Source organism: Anomalospiza imberbis, chromosome 15 (genome assembly GCF_031753505.1).
Source record: "Anomalospiza imberbis isolate Cuckoo-Finch-1a 21T00152 chromosome 15, ASM3175350v1, whole genome shotgun sequence".
Taxonomy (NCBI): Eukaryota; Metazoa; Chordata; class Aves; order Passeriformes; family Viduidae; genus Anomalospiza; species Anomalospiza imberbis.
In genome coordinates this window covers 13,936,569-13,958,196 of record NC_089695.1, presented here as the reverse complement: position 1 = coordinate 13,958,196, position 21,628 = coordinate 13,936,569, and the positions used below count along the sequence as shown (strand labels likewise).

Below are 21,628 nucleotides of genomic sequence, written 5' to 3'. Positions count from 1 at the left end.
GAAAACCCATGGGACTGCAGTCACTTACAGGAAAAGTGATTTTTCCCTGTCCTTTCCAGGCAGCAGCAATGCTCCTTCACCCACTACACAGAACAACACTGAAGTTAGATTTGTTACGTTTATATTAAAAAAAAAATAATTAAATTCTTGTATAAATAACCAGCATCTAAAAGTCTTTGGAGTTTATATGAAACCATTATTTATTACTGTACACAACTCTTAGGTTGCTTAATTAAACATATGAAAAATTGTATATGCTAGATTATTTCTGGGATGCTCTTTACTGTGTTATTTTTCATATTTGTTTCTGTTACTCTTCACATATTTAAAGCTGCATTATGCACTTCTGAAAACCCAGGGAAGTTCACTCTAGAATTAGTATGGATGTTCATCTGTTACTGAGCTCCAAGTTTGGCACTTCATTTTAACAATACTCATCAGGTTCAGGAACTGCTACCACGCTTCCCTCCAAGACAAATGGGATCATACTACTCTTCTTTAATAAGACTGAGTGTTGATTATTTAACAGTATTTTCAAATATTCTGTAACTATCAACCTTTGGTTGACTGAACCCTTTCATTTGCTTTCAAGAGGCCAAATTCACACATAGCACAGGAAAGCAGAAGTTGTCTGAATGCACTAAGATCTCTGCTGCTGCCCCCTGCCCAAAAATAATTCCAGGGTTACCACAAGCAACCTAAAAGCCAGCACAGGCTATTCCAGTTTATTCCAAAAGTCAGAGGAACAATGTGCATGGTCTGTGTAACTGTATGGTTAACACAATTTCCAGGACTCATCTACTGATGGCAGCAGGGGTGCTCCAGCTCCCCAGACTGCAGATCAGCTTCTGGCTGGCAGCTACAGCAAAAATAATCCTGGATGGAAGATAAAGCAAGGAACACACACAGGCCTTACCTTACACTTCTTGTTCCTTGCACTCAGTAATCTGTCAATGGTGTGTGGAAATTACTTCCAGAGCCCCAGGAAAGGGACACCTTTTGCACCCCCTGATGTATTAAAATGTAGATCAATGTGATAACATGAAAACAGTAAACTGCCCAATAGCAAGAAGTAGTTCTCACTTCTCTTAGCAATCCAATATTATTTCCATCAATGTAGCTAGAGAAGAAGAAATGTAGGTAGTGATTTTTCAGTCTATTTATCAAACCAACTGCTGCACCTGGTTCCCACATATTTTATATTAAAAGGTGAATGACATGTAAGGTTTTACAGGTTCTGTTTTAATTCAGGGCTGAAAGCATTTATAGATATGAAGGTTTTCTTATTAAGTTTTCTTCCTGAATGATTATGCTTGTTCAAATGAATTCCTAGCCATCTTACAGAGGTTACAACCTTCAATAATTAAATGGGGTATGGTATTGGCTGTTTTGTTCATTATGCTCCAAGTTCCAATTTCTACAAGAACACTGAAATGCTGAGATAAAAGGATGTTAAGTTTATTTAAGTAGCTATCTGCCATTGTTATCAAAAGGGAAGGTTGGTATCTGATTCAAATTTACACTTTAGATCAGGAAACAAGACAGATGATATCTTCTGACACAGATCCTGGAAACTCTGTAATTGTTTCAGCTATTTTAAAGCTGCTCAGGACATACAGGATTGCATTAGAAAGTCCAAAAGTCACCAACAGCTAACAAAGTGCTGCAATGAAAATGCTATTTCAATCACACTTGGGTTCTTCCTCATTTCCAGTAGTTAACATTCTTGCCACTTTTGTCATGCAGTCACTCTCAGCAGCACTGAATTTTAACTACACATATTTTTATACCAACATGAAATAGGATTGAGGACATAATATTCATTGTGCTAATAAACTACAGATCAGGCCCTTGTGCCAAGGCACCACCTCTCTGCTATCCAGATAAGCTGTAACTGGCTAAAAGTGAGAACTGCCAGCCATCCCTCTGCCTCAGAAATAACAGCTGTAACATGGCTACCAACTTTGGAACTGCCCAGAGGATGCAGTGTCTGGACGAAGCCCTCAAAGCCTCACTCCCCAGACTGCATCTCTATAGACAGGCCAATGGCCAAAGTAATTTATCCAGTAGCCACATCACCCTGCCACTTCATGGTTTCTTTCTGTAAGGGCTACAGAAACAAACTTGTCCCTTTCCCAAAAACTTACTGGTCTTGATCGGATTTCTTTGGCGTAGAGAGGTTTCAAGAATTCTGAATCTCCTTCAAGCTTCAGACCCTTTTCTGTGATCCTCAGGTTCCCCATTCCATCCTGAAAGACAGGCAAAAAGAAACAACCCTATTAGTTACAATTACTAAATTCACCAGGCTGCCAATAGCCGATTTTTTCCCATTGAAGATAACATGTATAGCACTGGGAGGCACTAGAGAATGCAATTACTTGTGTTATCCTTGTAGCTCAGATTCTGTGGGAAAAAAAAATCTATTCAGAACTATCTGCAATGCCCCCCAGTAAACCATTTACACAGATGAAAGATGTTCCTTTAAGCTAAGTCATTCTCTGCTCAGAGAGGCAGTGATGCTCTGTGTTAACAGGAAACTATTCACTGTAATATTCACTGCCTGCCTTTATAATGTAATAATATACCTGCTCATTCATAGCAAATCCCTGTAAAGAATGTGTGATTAATATCTGTACAGATACACTCACACAGAGGAGAACTGTACCAAAATATATTTCACCTCTGACACATGGAAGTTCTAACTTTTATTAAAATGAGGCATTTAGCTACACTTAGGCTATAATTGCTTAGAAAGGATGTGTAAGAAACAGTGTGGGTAGGGAATTGCACAGGTACATCTATAATCAAAACCACATCAAATGTAAGGTATTATTTCCAAGATTCAGGGTGATTGTCAAAGTTTGCAAGGACTGAGGTAAACTGTTTTGTTCTGAGAAAAAGATGGTTTGAAGAATACCTTTTAGCAAAAAACTGACTGAAATCACCATGATTGGAAGTAAAACAAGCACCTCCATGACTAACTAACAGCTGTTTTGGGGATTTTATAGGAAAGGGGAATGCACTTGGGTAGAAGCATAAAAAGATCAAAAAGAGACCAGGAAAATCCAGGAAAACCACGTGTATTTGGATATACATCTAGCATGCTTTCCAATCCAGATGCAAAATTGAAACCCCATCTGTCTACTTCCTCTTCCTCCCACTGCGAGAGCACCTCCAGCCCCAGATGAGGAATCAGTGTCTCTCCAAGAGAGTGGAGATCTAACCCAGACAGATTTCCATGAACTGCTGCCAAAGGCCTGAATGTGGAGGGATGAAAATCAGAGCCATCGCACGGCTCAGCAGCAGCACTGGTCACCTGCCAGAGGTTCTCCCGTTCCAAGAAGTGCCATTCCCAGGTAGTTCCCTGCCAAGCTAAGATTGTTCTTGCCAGATCCTGGTGTCTCATGAACAAAGGTGATGCTGGTTGATAGAGTGACCGCTGCCATCTCATTTTGAACTCAAGGCTGTAAGCAAATTTGAGAGACAGATGATGCAAATGCTACTGAGATGGGTCATAAAATGCCACTCCCCACATTTGTTGCCCCTAGGTGTAAAATATTGGCCTATGAATTCTGAGCTGGTGGTGGCACAGAAGGGGTTCATTTATCCCAAGCAGAAGTATGGAGGAAATTGAGTGAAATATGATTATGCACCAAAAAGCCCAGATTAAATTTTGATAGCAGTGTGCTCTGCGATTTGAGCGAGCAGGAATTATTACAGCTATCTACAGACCCTCACACGGCGTGGGCTGCTAAAAAAATCTCTACAGTTTTTTTTTTTTTTTTCCCAAAACAGATTATCTCAGTAAGATTACAAGCCCTGAGGGCTTTCACATAGCAGTGTCTTCTCTGGTTTTATTAAGAAAAGTTGCAAGTCAGGCAAGCTGCTCTGTGCCCCAGCCAGCTGCAAGAACGACCAGCTCTGTGGACATGCAGGGATGGCCCCTCCAGGGCTGGCTCCTCAGCTGAAGTGGGGCAATACTTTTCCAGTAACATGGACCTAGGGATAAAAAGGGACTTTTCAAGCCACCACTGAAGCTGTGGCAAACCAACAATTTCCATGACGCACAACCCTGTTGTATTTTAATGACACAGATCCAGAATCCCACTCTGCTTTTCTCTTGTGTGTTTCTCTCCTTCACCCTCTGTCTCCTAAGCGTGGTCCAAAGGATTTTTACATATAAAAAAACGTACATAAGGGAAGTTTAGCTGACAGCCAGCAGGTCCTACACACCCTAAGAGAGGTATCAGGCCTATGGGACAATGTACTACAACCAAAACATCAAGGACACATTTGATTAATCAAAGTTGGTGCGTCCTCTTACAAACCCATTGGATTGGAGAGAAAGAGGCATTTCCCCTTCACTTTTTTCTCAGTCTTTGATCCTTCTCAACCTCCACTCCATTCACCTTTCCCTCCTCCTGCATCTGCCAGAAGCAATAAAAGCTGTGCCCAGCACAAATCCTCTCTTGACTTCCAGGTGTTTGGGAGTGGATCAGTGCTTAGCACTGACTTACCACCATTGACTCTCCACTGCTCATGTTTCTCATGACTGCAGCTGACAGTTTTTTGTGGTGACACTCTGGCTCAACAGGTGAAAAAACAAGCAGAGGTTGTACCCTGTGTATAACAAATATCTTGGCCAGTTATCATACAATCACTATAAAATGATATTCCTCTATTATTTCCCATTAGAAAAAAATAAAAAAAGAAGCTCACAGGATTATGTAGAGCTCCCAAAATACAGATACATTAGAGAGAAATCATTGTTGGAAAGACTACTTCACATGTTGTTTTGGATAAAGTATCTTCATCCTCTCTAAATTAAATGGTTTAATAACAAATAAATGTCATATTCTGCTACAGAGAATAGATATGAAGGTTCCTATGAAATTTCATGGACTGTGACCTATAAAATGTAGCAGAAAACTGCCTAGAGTGACAAAGACCAAGATGTTTTATTAAACACTGTGTCTGTGACTGGTATATATCCTTATCTGCCACTCTTCTGCTTGTGAATAAGGAGTAGTATTGATTATTTCATACTCTGCCATCTGAAAATCATTGTTTCTCTTATTTTTACTAATAGACTCCTCAGCAGAGTGAATGACTTTATAGTGCAGGCACAAGCCTGGTTTGTGGGAGCTCCCAGGAGGCACAGAGTTCCTCCTTCACCACCTGCAGTGAATTTTTTTGCTTTTTGGGAGGGCATGGCAGAAACTTCCACATCTATTACATCACTTATGCCTCATGTGCTATTGCTGACTGCTCTGGGCTGAAAGGGGATAGCAATCCTGAATAACACAAATGTCTTTTTGGTGATGCTGAATGAGAAAGGAATTTTGGATTTTAGTAGCTTGAGAAGCATCTCATATTTACAGTCAATTATGAATGATGGTATTACTGTCAGGGGAAGAGCTCAGCATGGATGGTGTCTGATCTCCAAAGTTCCTCTCTGTCTTTTGGTTGGCAATGTGGCCACACAAGTGGCTAAAGTCCAGCTTGTGTTTTGTTTAACTTTTTAACAATTTGGGTTACTTTAATTTTACTTTTTTTTTTCTTTCTTTTTTTTTTTTTTTTATTGCAAGGCTAGTAGCAGGAAGATCCAGCTAACAGAGTAAGAAAAAAACTAGCCACCCTAAGAGACATGTAACTGCTGTGCTAAAGGCTCAAAACTGAGAGCAGGCTTAGATTTGGTATGAGGAAGAAATTCTTCCCTGAGGGAGTGGTGAGGCCCTGGCTCAGGGTGCTGTGAAGCTGTGGCTGCCCCATCCCTGGAAGAGTTCCAGGCCAGGTTGGATGGGGCTTGGAGCCACCTGGGGTAGTGGAAACTGTCCCTGCCCATGGCAGGGGGTGGAACACGATGGTCTTTAGGGTCCCTCCCAACCCAAACTTTTCTATAATTCTACAGTAAATACCTGGGATTGGTGCTGGCTGCACTGATCTGGGTTGATGCCACACAGGGGCAGGGGGAAGTTCCAGTGCTGTCAAATTCATGAGCAGCTTTATGAGACCAGGCTGGGCTCAGCTGCAGCTCAAACTACTCAAGAACCAAGGTGACAGCGACACAGATCCACTGCGTCCCTTGGTGCCAGGATCCTTTGTCCTTTACAAACACAGAATGCAGCCTCAAACTCTTCTGTGCTTTCCGCTGCTCTCCTGGCACTGCTGAACAAATTCCCTGTTTACTGAGGTCTTTCTAAGGATTTTAAGGACACTGGTGACAGGTGACAGATTGCTCCAGCATTTTGGTGGCCACCACCAGCTCCAGTGGTTGTTTCCCACTGGTTTTCCCTGCACCTCCACCCCTCTCCAGTTTTCAGAAGGAGAATGCTTGGCAAGGTTTTTCTCTGCACAGCAGGTAAGCTTTTTTTTTTTTTTTTTTTGCTAGGAATAAACTGAAGTTATGTTCAGCAATGTCCTGTGGGAGAGAATTATCTTTGGAGACTGCTTGTGTCAGATGGCTGAAACACCTGATTATCGTGGCTTGTATTATTGATTGCTGTGCTCTGCATTGCTTCCAGATATGTGCAAGTTATTACACAGCTCAATACATCCAAAGTTAGGAAAAAAAAACCCTCAGCGAAGGCAAGTGACCTTGGTTTTTTTTCACCCCTCCTGGGAAGATATCTATACTGTCCTTTTCTCTCAGACTTGATATTAAATGTTTCCAGATTCCAGATACAGAACACATCATTGCCAGTTCTTCACAGCCTCAAACTTGTTCTAATTGCATCTGCCCTCCCTCCTTTTCCTCATTTTTTTTCAGCTAATTCATAATCTTAATAAGGATCCCAGTATCCAGCTGTGGATCAGCAGCAATATTTTCCTATGGAAGCCACCTACCAGCAGCAGCAGTCCTATAAAATTAAATCTGGTTACACAGCTTTGTCCAGAGCAACATAGGTAGGGAGATAATGTGTGAAAACTTCTTCCTCTGGCATAAGACCTTGCTTTGAGACCTCATGTACAGACTCAAGTTTGTGTGGACAGCAGAGAAAACCAAGGCAATGTAGCATTACACAGCACATATGACCCTACCCCTGTGTGCACAGATCCAGGATTAGGCTGTGAATTGCTGTGAGGTCCCATGTCCATGACTGCCACCACCTTCCTCCTCCCCTGCTTCTTGACCTCAGATGTCCCTGTCTGATGTCTTCCTGGTAGCATTTGCCTCTAAAGGTGATAGGCACAGGGCAGGAAAAGCTGTGCTGAGACTTCAGGGGGTGAAGGAAGGTGACCCCAAGTGCCTTGGATCACTGTGGGACAGAGCTTATCCTTTTCCAGGGAAGGAGGGAGACACTGGTGAAGCACAGCTAAAATCCTGCAGCTATGCAGTGCACCAAAACAACATTACAGATGTAGCAAGAGCAGCAATCACTAACTCACTGCTCCCTGCAGAAGGCTCCATCCAGAACCTCGTGACAGCCTGTGAGGTGACAGCTCTAAATAACCTCTGGTGCTGCAGGCATCAGTCACAGGAGACACGGATTTAAATGAACACAGACCAGCTGTGGGAGTCACCCACTGGAAAAAGACCTTTGCAAGCTGATGTTGAAGTAGTGTGAGCTCTGCAGGCACTTTTAGCTCCTTCCACGGGTATGAAGTTATTTGGGACAGCTACAGGAAAGTCAGGTGATTTGAAGCTTGGGAAAGAATTTTGTGCAAGCAGAGGGAATTGCCCGCATGCCATGATGGTCAGTGAAAAACTCAGCCCAAGCAAAGCCCTTGCAAAAGCTCAGAGCCCTTCCTTTCCAATGGTAACTCCTGCTTTTATGAGCTCCTCTGCATGACTGCAGAAACAGAGGCGGAAAATGAGAAGAGAGGCTACAACAAGAAGAGCACAAGAACTGAGAGGACATCCCAGCCACAGCGATGAGATTTGATGCAGAACATCTTGGCTTCATTCCCATCAGGCTCACCTGATTAGGGAGGGCATTAGGGATGATTTCCCTGTGCACATTCTCACATCACCCTTCTCCTCTCTCTGTTCCTTCCAGTTGCTCCCCAGAGCCAACACCATCCATGACAAAAGATACTCAAAGAGCCCCATGAAGCTCATGTGGAAGGGGAAAGACACCGATAAATTTGCTTTAGTGGAAGTTAAGGAGAAAAGTCTTAATGAGCAGGAAGAACAGGCTCAAATGTGGTTTTCCAATTACTGTTTCAGGTAAGTTACAACCAACCAAAGCAAGTAAATCTCACCCCTTGAAACAATTCCAAACTAGTGTGGAACAATTTCTAAACAAATCCTTCAGCCAGAGCTTGGAGAAAGCTCAGCTCTGGATTTACTGCATAGTGCTGGAATTACTCTAGGCAGGAGGTATTTCTTTCCAAAGCAAAGTGAGTTTATTCAAAGTATGGTCAGGTGTGGCACCACAAGACCAGGATTTCGATGAATTAAGCCACCCCATCTGAGAGTACATTTTGCAGGGAAAAAGATTAGCAGACCTTCTGGGGAAGTGATTACGAATCCCAGCATTGTTACTACAACTCAACCATCATATACAGAATTCCCCTCTAGGTAATAATTTCCCTTTCCACTGGTACAGCAGGGAAAAGATGGAAACTTGGCTTTCACCCCTCCAACTCCTTGTTGCAGAGCACTTTGGCACTGCAGCATTATAAAATGAGCCACACTCTCTTGAGCACTTTTCTGCTTTTTTCCTCCAACACAAACGATAAGGTTTCACATCTTACCATCAACACACATTCCAAATATGTCCCTGGAATTCTCCATCTTTTTTAGTCCCGCTCATTACCATAATTATGCTAAGTAAAAGGGAAAAGTCCCATCCTGCAGAAATTTGTGCTCGCTCAGAAGTGGGAAAAAAAGATTTTTAGACTCGTAGGAACAAGAAGTCTTCTAATGCAGTGATTTAATAATAAAATCAGCACAGAAACTCACTGATGCAGAGGGTGCAGAAAGAGTTCTTATAAATTATGGCCTAATGCTCCTTAACTATGATAATCTGTCAATCACCAAATGAAGAATAGAACAAACGCTTCTTTTTTCAGACTGTAAAGATCTTGGACACAAAGTCCTCTGTGGCATTGCTGCTCCAAGTTACACCAAGGCTGATTGGACTAATCATCTTTATAGTGCTGGAAGAAGTTTGGTCATTTTTGTCTGAGGTGAACATGCCAGAACAACTCAGGGGCATTAATCAGAGCACAACTCCAGGTCTGGGCAAAGAAATGAGGCCCATGCAAACACGCTGTGGCTCCAACCCCATCCAAAACTCACACCAACCCCCAAGAGCCCCCAGTCAGCCGGTATCAGGCATTTAACTGGTGAGCCTGCCCTAGCAGAGAATCACCCCATGCTGCCTCTGGAGTCAGGGGAGGGAAAATGGCAAAAGGTTCCATCTAGAACCCAAATCACTCCCTGAAGTGCTTCTTACCCGCTGCTGTGGGTGAAGTCACCCTCTAAGGTGACTTAGGCACCTTTTCTGGATGCTTTCAGATTTCTGCAAGAAAACTGGAGCTCAGTGCCAAGTGTACTCAAAGTGCAACAGGACTCAAAAAGAAAACAAACGGGTTTCCAGTCAATAAACAGATATAATGAAATAAAGTATATTTAAAAAAATGTGATTCCAACTATATCCACATAGAGCGACTCCAGGGATTATCTTAATGATTTTTTTTTTTAATCAAGACTCATACTTTCAGTAAGAGATAGGAGATAGAGCACATTTAATTTATTTACACAGGTAGGTAAAGGAGATTTCCTTTTAAAATCAAATTCTCTTTTTTAAGAGGAATCCATAGTCCCATGGTTAAGAAACTGCCCTCATGGCCAAAGAAGCACCAATGAATTTTTATAGCTGTTATTTGTCACAAAAATATATTATTCTGCTCTTTCACTATCAGAATATACAGAAAAATAATTTAAACTGTCTTCCACACTTATCTACAGTGTGTCCATGACTTTTTTTTTAGCAAGAGAAGCTCTGGGAATAGCAAAGAAATGAGAGAACTGAAAGTGCTCCCAGAGAGACTGAAATAAGGATATTGCTTCCATTGCTTTTTGAACAATTGTCAGTAAATAATTATTCATAGAGGGAAATATATGAGTATGTTGAGGGCCACTCACCACCACGAATGGTGGGCAAAGAATGAGATCTGATCCGTGGTGTGCAGATAATTGATTTCAAATTGCTCCATCAATTTACACCCACCTGGTACCTGGCCCTGGAGCAGCAGGAGGAAATCACTGCTGGAAATAATGGTTTGGGTTGGAAGGGATCCTAAAGATCATCTCATTTCAACCCCCCCTAGACCAGGCTCCCCTCAAAGGGGAAACTGAGGCACGAAGTCAGGTGTCCACCAACAGTCACACGAGAAAACTGCCAAGGGAAGCACTGCCATGGTTTGTCTCTCACACCCTGTTGTGTGACAGTGCTGCAGCAGAGGAACCATAAATATCCTGCTCATGAGAAACAACAGGTTAATTTTAGCAACTTCCAAATGCCAGGAACTCAGACTCCAGCTACTCTCTCATCTCCCTGCAGTTTGCATGCCTCTGCCTCCTTGCCAGAAGGTGCATTATGCTTAATGCCCCTTGTCTCCTTCTCAGCTTTCTAATGCACACTCAGAAGTGTTTACTAGACTAAAATCAATTATGATTAAACATCAAGGGAACTGGGAACTTGCTGGCCATCAACCCAAATCCAGAAGCCTCCTGCAAGGCAGCACTTCCTGATGTAATACCCAAAATTATCATCATGGTAGATGATACATTTGCAAAGCAACAGTGAGATAATGTTCCCACTGTTTACTTTCTGAGGAAAATAAAGGCACTAATGCTTTTTTTTTTTTCTAAATCCAGAACTCATGCGTGGGATGCTTTTAATTTCAAATTATTTATTGAGTGGGTGCTGACTTTTGCCAGATGCCAAGAGATTCTTGTGGAATTCAGGAGTACAATATTATGTGTGTGAAAGTCAGGTGGTTACCTGAAATAGCCAAAAATTACATGCAAAAATATACAGCTGGCATCAGCAAGTGACAACAGAGCAAGAGACAGCAGCTTTTTAAAATGCTTTTTTTAAACAGAGGGTCTTAAAGCCACAGGGAAGTGATTGCTCTTACTGTGCTCTGGCCTTTAGAGAGCACAGCTCTGTGTGCCCCTTCACTGCAGAAATATGTCTTCCTTGGGGATATTAGCATTTCCTACTTATTCTGCTCCTTTCTGAAACATGACACCAGCAGAAACAAATGCAGTGACTCACAGTGTGCATAATTTTTAATTTACCCACTGCATGCAACCTCACCTCAGCTTCAAAAATCTTTTCCAGCAGCACCAAGATTATTTAAATCACAAAATCTTTTGAAATAAATATTAAGCGACTCAGATCTGTATTTCCTTTATCAAGAAGAACCTTTGAGCATTCCTGCAGCCCAAATGCTGCTCCTGGGCAGCAACACCCTCATGAGTCAGAAGTGATGCTCCCTCCCCTCCAGCCTGGCAGAATGAGAAGGGTGAGCAGAGCACTCGGTGCCAGCAATTTAAACACGTTGTATTCTCCAGTGGGTGTCTGCAAGCTTTGGCAGAAGCCCCTGGCTTTGGCAGATGCTCCCTGGGACCTCTGCAAAGAAAATAAACAAACCAGCACAGGAGGAGGATGCAGCCCTTGCAGCCCAGTCCCACAGGGCAGCCTCGGTGCTTGGCATGCTTGCAGGCAGAGAGGTGGGAGACAGCATCAGGCTAAGTTAAAAAATGTTAAATTAACATTAAAATACTGGACTTGGTGAAATGTTTTTGGTCAGCCAGTGCTGCTGGCTCTGGTCACTGCCATGCTCCTCCACACAGCTCTCTGCAGGCAGAGTGGGGCTGGCTCAGAGGCAGCAAGAGGCAACTCAGCTCTTCATCGTGTTCCAGTCAGGGCTCTAAGGGGAACCCAGACTTTTCTTACAGCTTTTTGGCTGTTGTGGCAGCCTGTGCTTGTTACTGCCTGAATAAGATATTTCTCTCCAAGAAAAAGGACCTCTGGGGGATAGAGACACATCACTGCCAACTGCTGCACTTGGTTAGGGACCAAAACTGCTGGAGAAGGAACCTTTATCCATTAAAAGAACAGAAAGCACAGAGCCAAACATGCCGAGGCTAACTGTTTATTTCTCTTTGGCTGTCCTTTGGCGAACACCCAGACCTTGCCTTCAGTCTGCCTGAAGCCATGAGATTTCAGCCCCTCTCTGCACATCTGCAGCTCTGCCCAGGACTCAGCTGTGACAGCAGGGCTGGAGCTCTGTGCCTCTGTCCCCTCCTCCCCTTCCCGTCCCCCTAAATCCTGAACAACATTCTTCTCTCTTGTTCTGGCTTTCCTTGCTGACCTAACTTGACAACGTTAGTGAATTTAATCTCAAAACACTCAGGGATAGAGGGCAAAAAATATTTTTCCCAGGCTACCAATAAAGAACGGAGTTTCCAGGAGCTTAAATGGCTCAATGGGACATTTTGGTGACCAGAGGAAATTTAGAACACTATGATAAATTTGGGATATTAATGTAAGAATAAAGTCGAACTGCTGGAAGCAATATCTTATTGACAAAACTGCTAGAAAGCTGCAAAGGTAATAAACAAGGAATTGAGATGGATTACTGAGGATATGCTTTTGAATGTATTACTCAATGCCAGCTGTCGGATACCTTGTGAAGTCCTTACATGCTTGGGTAAAATACTGCACCTATAAATACCTTTCCTGAATGGGACTATTAATTAGAGCAACTGTGCTAAATGTGGTCAGTGACTTGTTATCAAAGCAGAAGTACTAGTGCAAATGTTAATTATTCTAATTGGCTCTTTCCAGTCTGTCTTTGTTGACACTGTAAAAAATGTATAGTTCATAGCTATGGCTACATATCACTGCTCTTTTCTCACTCCAGGCTTATTAAAAAAACATCTGATTTCTTCCTTTCAGTTATTGGTGGGGTCTTAAATACATAAGCATCTTGGCAAGCAGTTCAATACTCTGCATATCTCTAGTAAATCCTCAAAAAATATCTAAAATGGGGAATAAATATCTAACATGGGTAATGGGACCAGCTCACCAGAATGCATTCCTAGGGGATGCTTTCTGCTGTATCAAACAATTTCTGAATTATGAAATTACTGAAAAAAAATCTTACTTTAATTAGTGTTCTAAGTTGCTGTAGGCTGTAGGAGACATTCCTGAGAAAACCATGTTTATTCATCTAATGCTTAGAGATTATGTCATAATGTTTATTCCCAACATTTGTTACCAAATGCAAACTGCAAATGCTGCGGGTCAAAATGTCTTTGTCAGAAGTCCTAGGATTTCTTAAAAATGAAAGACATCACCTAAATACAGGGTATTTCTATTAAATGAAAGGCTTATGTAAGTATTTCCACACGGTCAACAGCATCCTTTTAAAAATAAAATATAAAAATAAAGAAAAAAACCCACTGTTCTTATAAAGTGGCAGTGGAAGTCTTTGTAACTTAAAAGACTTTTTTTAAGAATAAGCTTGAAAAGACTTGTTTTGGAGCTGAAAATCCTCTGTAAATAACTTAAGGATAGTTTGAGTTATTTTGAGCAGAATTTTAATTTTTGTGAAATGATGAAAGAACCAAAGGAGTATCTCAAAAGGCAGACTCTACTGAAGGAAAACAAACATGAAAACACTAATTATATGGACACAGGGAGTATTTCTACTACTCAAAAAAACAGAAAGAAAATTGGGATTCAGCTGCGACTCATTAACAACCTGTACTTTCAAAGCTTATTGATGTGTCCAGGGCAAATATTTCATGGAAATATTGAAATTTACAGTGAGGCTATGCAAAGCCAAAAATATAATCTCTGACTCAAACCCTCCCTCATTCAGCATTTCTCTGATCTCAATATTTTTTTTTGTCTCAGCTTGTTCAACTCTTCCATATCCACTATGAAATTCTGCAGTGAGTTTGTTAAAGTCCTGTTAAAGGGTTTTTTTTTTTCTTTACTTTCATCCTGCTCTATAACAACCATGAGGGAAGGAAATCTTATGTAATTTAAGATAATAATAGCTTCACTTGTTAAATATCAGACTGAGTATTTCTGGAAAAGCGTTGGAAAGTAACATCAGTAAATAGAGAAAATAGCAGGGTATAGAATTCTTATTAGTAATTAATTTGTCTCTTTCAAGACAGCTCCCTGAATGACGTGCAGGTAGCTGAAATGAAACACATTAATTGTGTTAATTTATAGCAGGATTTAATTCCGAGCCTTTGCCTTTCCAATTTTTTAACAGGTTAAAGTCCCAAAGAGAACCCACGGCCCCCTTAAACAAAACTTTGCCACCTCTGAACGACTTTGTTTACTGTGACATGAAAGAGGACTCTGCTAAGAGATATTTTTTCCCACACTATAATTCACGGATCAAGAGGAACAGAGTCCAGACTTCTGGACTTTTGGATGGACCCTTCCAGCTGGAACTTGACAGGGAAGCTCTGCAGAGGTGTGGAATGGAGGGATGGTCCTCTCAGGGACCACAGGCACACCCTCCCCATGGCCACACAGGGCTCTCAGGCTCTCCAGGATGAATTTGGACACATCCCAAGGGCTTGGACAGCTGGCACTGGATGCCCAGTGCTCCTGCCAGTCCAAGGTGGCACACACATGCTCCTGCCCAGGGCCCCCCAGACACCCCCAGGGTGCAGGAGCTGGTGGAGGCACCACAAACTCCATCAGTGCCACACTGCACTGAGATCTGGGTAATTGACCTCATGGGTCCCCACATAAAACAAATTTATCCACATGAGCTGTTTCATTTCCTGCAGGTCCCTTGTCATCCTTTCGTTACCTGCTGGTCTTTTCCAGTGAAACCACATTTTACTTAAGAGAGGTTATGAAGAGCAAATGCAGCCATCACTGAAGAAACAAGCCCAGCCTATGGGTGCACCAGACTTTGAGAGGGATCTTGCAGCAGTTTCTCATTTACACTGAATGAACTGACCTCCTCTTTGCTATATCATCAAAAATATTTTCTTTACCTGCATAGTATCTAATTTTTAATGTCTCTTTTTTTCTGCTGGATCTTATGCTGGTTTTCTAAAGAATTTCCTGTTTGCTGGAGTAAGGCAGAGATTCCTAAATCACTGAAAAATACAGTCTTGTTTACTTAACTTATGGATGATGCAAACAACATACACATACATCTACTTTTCAAATTTTCCTCTGGCTATTGAATTTGTACATTATTAGTGTCTTGTTAAGCTCTCTGTAAGTCTTTCAGAAAGAGTCACTTCAATCTGTGAGTTCTCCATGTTTTGGCTCCTAGCAGCGTTTGGGTCTGTGTTCAAATATTTGTGTTCTTCAAGTTCCAAGAAAAATCTTATCTGTCCCTATAATCACCCAAGGAGTTTTGCATAAAACAGCCTGTTATTTTCAGAACAAAGAGACAACATTTGGCAATCAGTTTCAACTGATAGATGCAGACCCTGGTTCAGTGGTTAGCTGCTGCCTGTATCCAAATCTGGAAGAAGCTGACATGGCAAGGGGAGCACAGGCATGGCACTGCTGAAATGACCCTTCTCCTCCTCACTGCATGAAATTTTGGTGAAAGCCAGTCTCCAATTTAGTACAATTAGCTCTCTAATGCAACATGAATTCCACCTCATAGACTTCAAACTCCTGTTTATTGCCCACATTGTTTTAAAGACCCACAGTTATGTGCCATGGTTAATAGGGACAGTAATTGGTGTAGCCATGAAACATCAACAGCTGTCCTTGTATCACCTACAGAGTGTCTTTCACTTGGAATGGGAGAAGAGACCAATTTCTATTAATTCAAATTAATTAATGGCCTTATGTATCCTGGTGTGGACATTCAGTAGATGCTTGTGAAGCAAAACAAAAGGGTGTGTGTCTAATTGTGGCTCATTCTGGGCTGATCCATTAACTGTTGTGTGTCTTCCCAAGAATGCACGTTCATTAACTCTACTTAATTGCTATTCAATTACCTTGAGTTATAATATGTCCCTAAACACCAGTGCAGACAGGCCCCCTGGAGATTTCACATACTTCAGCCATTAATTAAGCTATACTGTGTATTGTTGGTAACTGATTATATCTAGTTTTGAAATAATAACTTCACAGCTATGCTTAAACTGTTTCTTATTAGGATTTTTCAAATCTTCTATATGGGGTAATTGGAGTGATAACATTTCTTCCTTGCAATAAAGCACGCTTGGTTGTTGTTATTATTATTATTATTATTATTATTATCATTACTATTACTATTATTACTATTATTATTAATATTGCACTTGGCCAAAGATGTTCCATGTCATCATTTTTTTTAAACAACCCATTTATTAAGGTGGAAGGAACAGTTTGTACTTGACCTGATTATCTCAGGATGATACTCTCAGGATGAAAGACGTTTTGTAAATTTTAGGGTTTTTTTATTTCCTTTTCAAATGTTTTTAAGACTTTTTTTCGACAGCCTCTTTGTAGAAATTTCAAACCAGTACCTTGCCATTTCGTGTTTTGATATTTATAGCTTCTGCTAACTGAAAGGCAGCATAGCCAAAGCCTTTATTTTCACAAACTACAGCAATTCTTATAAACAATAGCAAGGAACAATTGACAAAGACCTTGGACAGCCATCACAGGAAGAAACAACACCTTTTGAATAATAAAGCACAGCAGCTAATGAGTAATATGCTGGCATCCCTCTCCAACACTGAAATGTATTTAAAATAAATAAAGTAATCAATACCTTCAGAATATTTGAAAAGGAGACAGAAGTTAGGGCCTTAGGGAGCAACTTCATAAAAAAAGAACTAATGTAATTTTTTTTTTAAATTTAACATAAACTCCACATTAAAGGTAAGAAAAAAGAATTAGAGCTAAGAGCGAAGACAAAGTTGTAGAAGACAAAGTTGTAGCAATAAATATTTTTAAAAGTAGTAAATTCTATTAGAATATATTTCTACTCAGCATTTCTTCCTTAAGCCCTTCCTGGGCACCTCTATCAGATGAAAAATGAATCATTGAGAACTTTTAAACTTGTTATATCCAACGAGCACCCTAAAGCTTCAGCTGTGTGCTGGGGATGGAAGGAGGGATCCCAACCCAACAGCTCCTCATCCAACTCACCCCATGAAAAGTTCTCTGCCCCAGAGGAGAATTTTATCACACCATCAACAAAGCAAAGATATCCTAAGCACCCATTCCCTCCTAAAATTCTTTAGCCCATGCCAAGAGAGAAGCTTTGCAGATTTTGAAAACTTGTTAAAGTTCTCAACTTCTAAACAAGTGAAACTGATTTTGGATATGTGTGTGTGTGTGTGTGTGTGTGTGTGTGTGTGTGTGTGTGGATGCCCACCCAACTGCTGCCAGAGCAGCTTGCAGCTCTCCTAGCTATGGTCCTTGTCAATCTGAGGAAAAATATTAAAATTTTGGTTTTGGTGTCCCCTGTTAACTGGGAAATGGGCAGAGGTGGCACCACTGGCTCTGAACTCATCTCAGCAGACCAGTGGTTCTCTGCTGGGCAACAGGAATAGAAAACACAGAAGAAAAACAAGTGAAGGACAAATGAAGCATTAAAATAGGCTGTTTTTCTGGGAGTATATTTAAAATAAAACAAAACACATATAAAAGTAGCAGCAGATTTCTTTGTTTCTGAATCACAGAACCATAATGTCAGTTGCTCTGATAACAGCCATTGAACCATGGAAAAATGAACTCTGCTTCTGCTCACTGGAGTGACACAAATCAGAAAGAAAACACAGCTCTTCCCTCCCCTGGGCCTCATTGCAAGAAGATGTAGAGAACTGGGGCAGGAGAAGATCCTGGATGCTGCAGAATGGGCTCCAGCCCCTGCTACCCCACCTCCCTTGCAGGGCACGGCTGCAGTGAGCAAGCAGAGACATCTCACCGAGCTCCAGGAGCTGGAGAAGTCCTGACTCCGAGAGTAGGGATGAGCCCCAGTCATGAAGGCCATGTTCAATCCCTTACATCCTCTACTTCCCAATGCCACTGATCTCAGGGCTCCCTTTTGCCAGCACACTTCCTTGCCCCCCTCCTCCTGGCTGGTGCAGTGATGAACAGTGGCAGCTCCGTGCCAAGAGGAAGAGCCGAGGCCAGGAGCGGCCGCAGCAGGGCTGTGCTGAGCTGCAGGACACAGGGCTGGCACTGCTAGAGCAGCCAAAAAGCAACAGCAGCTCACAGTGAATCCAACACAACACTCCCATCACCACCAGCTCTTGCCAATCTCTAATATCAGCATGAAAGAAGAGGAAAGTTTCCAGCTGTGCAAAGCCAATGAGCACCCTCCGCACTCCATGAGAGCCCCTTGGGAAGCTGGTGCTAAGGGACACCTGTCTCCTGAAAAATCTTTTCAGGGTCTCTGATCCCCTAAAACACAAAGGAAACCCCAGCTCCCTCTGCCAGAGCCCCAGAGCCATGCAGCACATCCACCCTCACAGTGTAGCAGGCCTCTCAGTGCAGTTCCCCCAGGAACAAATTCCCATTCAGGTCCCCCCAGTGACACAGTGGGAATTGTCCCAACGCCCCAGACCTGGCTCCCACATGCAACATGCATGGAGATGAACCTGCAAACCATCAGAAGCCACAGCCAAATCTACACATTTTTTCAGGTGCCTTCAGCTGAAACTCAAGCAATTAGTTAATATTCTCTTTCTCAAGATGATTCGTATGAATCTGAACAGAACCACATGCCATGATTGGTGCAAAGCATCAATATATTTCACTATATGGACCAAGAAACCAGTTTGGATTGCTCCAAACATCTCTCCAGGACTGCTTTGCCTGCATGTCCCAATTACATGGGTTCTGCTAACACCTCACAGTACAGCTGCATCATTTATTCATAAATATAAAAAAAAAAAATAATTGCATTTTCAAAGTCACGCATGATGTTGATTCATTTATCCCAAATTAAAAGCTTCATCTTCATCTCTCTTTCCCAAATTTAACTTTCAGCATTTTAATTGTTTCTTCCTTCATTGTTAGATCAGTATCAATCATCATCTTCAGTTACCAGAACTTGCATGTTCCTGAAAATTATGTTAAATTTAGATGCTAATGAAAACTGTTTATGCTGGTTAACCACAGAAATGAAACCTCTATTGTAATCCATAAAAACTGTTAGTTATAACAAGAAACCTTAATTTCTACCTCAATCTCCTTTCTACCATCTGCTCTCCTAGAAGACCAATTCCAGAAACTACGGACTAAACAAACAAACAATCAAAAAGGTAATTGTTAACTTGTCTTCACAGCACAACAGCCATTAAAAGAATTAAAATAGTCCCATTAACCATTAGACTGAAAATTATATTATAAAGCAAAGTACTCCACGAATGCCAGCACGTTTTAATATTCCTCCTCTCCAGACATTTTCCCAACCAACCAACCAAGCAACTACACACTCTATTTGGACATAAATAATTGGTCCATAACCCCCACTGAACACTCTCCATCCTCTTGGAAGGAATAAGATAAAAGACTTGCAGCCATTAAAAGAAATATATCAGATACAACCTACCACAGCAATAGGTGATAATTATTCTTTCATCTAAAGCACTACACAGTTAATGATACATAATTATTTAAGATATTTATGTTTCAAATAATATTTGCGCTGTCCAATCCCTCAGAACTGGGAAACACTGAGATTGCTCCCACATGTGTTGCTCCCAGATGTTTTTCTCGTGGGTCACCATGTGTCCTTGTACAATTACAGACACCATCATGTTCTGGGAAATGCTGCATCAATCAGCATCAACCTCCCTGTGTGGTGGCATGGAGAGAGCTAAAGGCAGCCAGTTTTGGGATCAAGGACCATATTTAAAAAGCACCCAAATGGTCTCATTCTCCAACTATAAACTGTCATTTGCACTGCTTATCTAAATCCAAAATCTAAATAGAATGTGGGGTTGGAGAAGGTTAAAATTGTAACAAGACTCTAATACAATGTTTTAATTATCTTCTGTGCTACCGCAGCCGTGAGATCTTAGAGAATCATCTTTCCTTTTTACTGGGTTTAGCTGAGATACAATCTGATAAGGTAATTCACTGTGTTTTACATCTTAACAGCTGAAAATCTGTATTTCTTGCTTTTTTTTTTTCTTAATGTGCCCCGAAAAGACACTCAGTGCATCTACAGTATGAACAAAATTGTTCAATTTGTGCCTTGCACATCGGTCAGGGCCCAAAGACGACCAAGGAAAATGAGACAAACCCAGCCATGCTACATCACTGCTACACCAAGTCCTGTGAAGGAAGGTAATGAGCTCACTCGAGCAATAATGTGATAGTGTGGCTTGTGCCATCTGGAATGCAGAAAGAACATCTCATTCCCTTCCTGCTTTCCCTTTCTGAGTCCTGAACTCCCCGTTCCCCCCGACAACGTACAGGAATACAGGGAGACAGTTTTGATCCCTGGTGCAAATCCCCTGACACACAGAGACAAAACCATGGATTTAAATATTTAAAAAATAGTTTAAAAATATTTTAAACATTTAAAAATAAATACATCATTCTCTTTATAATCTGGACAATTTAGTAAGGAGCTACTGCCTACCTCTTGACTGAGCTAATTCTCCACTTCAGTTATCTTATGCACTTCTTTAATGAATACACGTTCCTTTGATTAAATTAACATTTTTGTCTACCTAATTAGCCTGAAAAACCTGTGCTGAACCAATCTAAAAGTGACTTCATTACTGCTCATTGGTGCATGTTTGCTACCCATCACTGTCACCTCAACAGGTGAAGGATTAGGAGAACATTAACTCTGGCTTATTTGGTTTTCCACAGCCAATCCAAGCCTTCAATCGACCTGCTAGGACAGTGACAGATGTTTTAATTATGTGGCTTCATTCATTAATGCTCATTTGCCTGGCCAGCCAGGTTCATGGTTCTGAAGGACAGTTGAAACAGAAAATAATTAAAGTAACAAGCTTAATTACCTTCTTACATTTTATCCTTCGGCTCGTACTGCTCATGAGTAATGACAAATTGAAAACAGAAATAAAACCCAGTTTATCCAGACCAACGGGCTGGTAAGGACGCTCACCAGAAGATGCACCACTGCTTGTCTAGGAACATAAGCACAAGTTGCTTAACAGGCACTTCCTGTACATTGGTTAATGAAATCATACCAGAGCTAATGAATATATATAATTGGGTAGGCAGCTGCCACTAAAAAAAAGAAAAATGTTAGTGAAACCATCTTGCTAATTCAGTTTGCAGAGACAATTAGAGAAGGCCCTTGAAGACAATTCGACAGACCATGCTAATACTGTGACTATATTGATTATTTGCATGATGAGATCACATTGGTTTTTTCCTGACTGCTTTCCCATACAGACAACCCCCATCTGCCTCTAAAATGCTAAATAAATAAAAAATAAATAAAAAAAAATTTCAAGATAAATACGTTTAAAATACACTGTATTAAAACTCTTCTAAAACAGTGGCTGCCACAACTCAATCTGCTGGGATTGCACTCACCAGTCATCAGTTCCAATTCTATCTAATGTAGGGGTAAAAATCTGTATAAAATAAATTTTTTACCGAATAAATAAAATCTTTGGTGATAATTATTGAAATCTGCACTGCATATCTAGTATAAGGTCTTAGAAAACCCG

At 41.3% G+C, this 21,628-nt stretch overlaps 1 protein-coding gene across 13 annotated transcripts in view; it reads right to left on the bottom strand.

Moving 5' to 3' along the window:
• SGCD (sarcoglycan delta) overlaps window positions 1-21,628 on the bottom strand; it is a 393,778-nt gene that overhangs the window by 66,210 nt on the left and 305,940 nt on the right. For all 13 annotated transcript variants that reach the window (XM_068205996.1, XM_068205995.1, XM_068205999.1 and 10 more), the window contains one exon: window positions 2,148-2,249. In XM_068205996.1, the coding sequence (XP_068062097.1) occupies window positions 2,148-2,249 (102 nt within the window). The remainder of the gene's footprint in view (window positions 1-2,147; window positions 2,250-21,628) is intronic.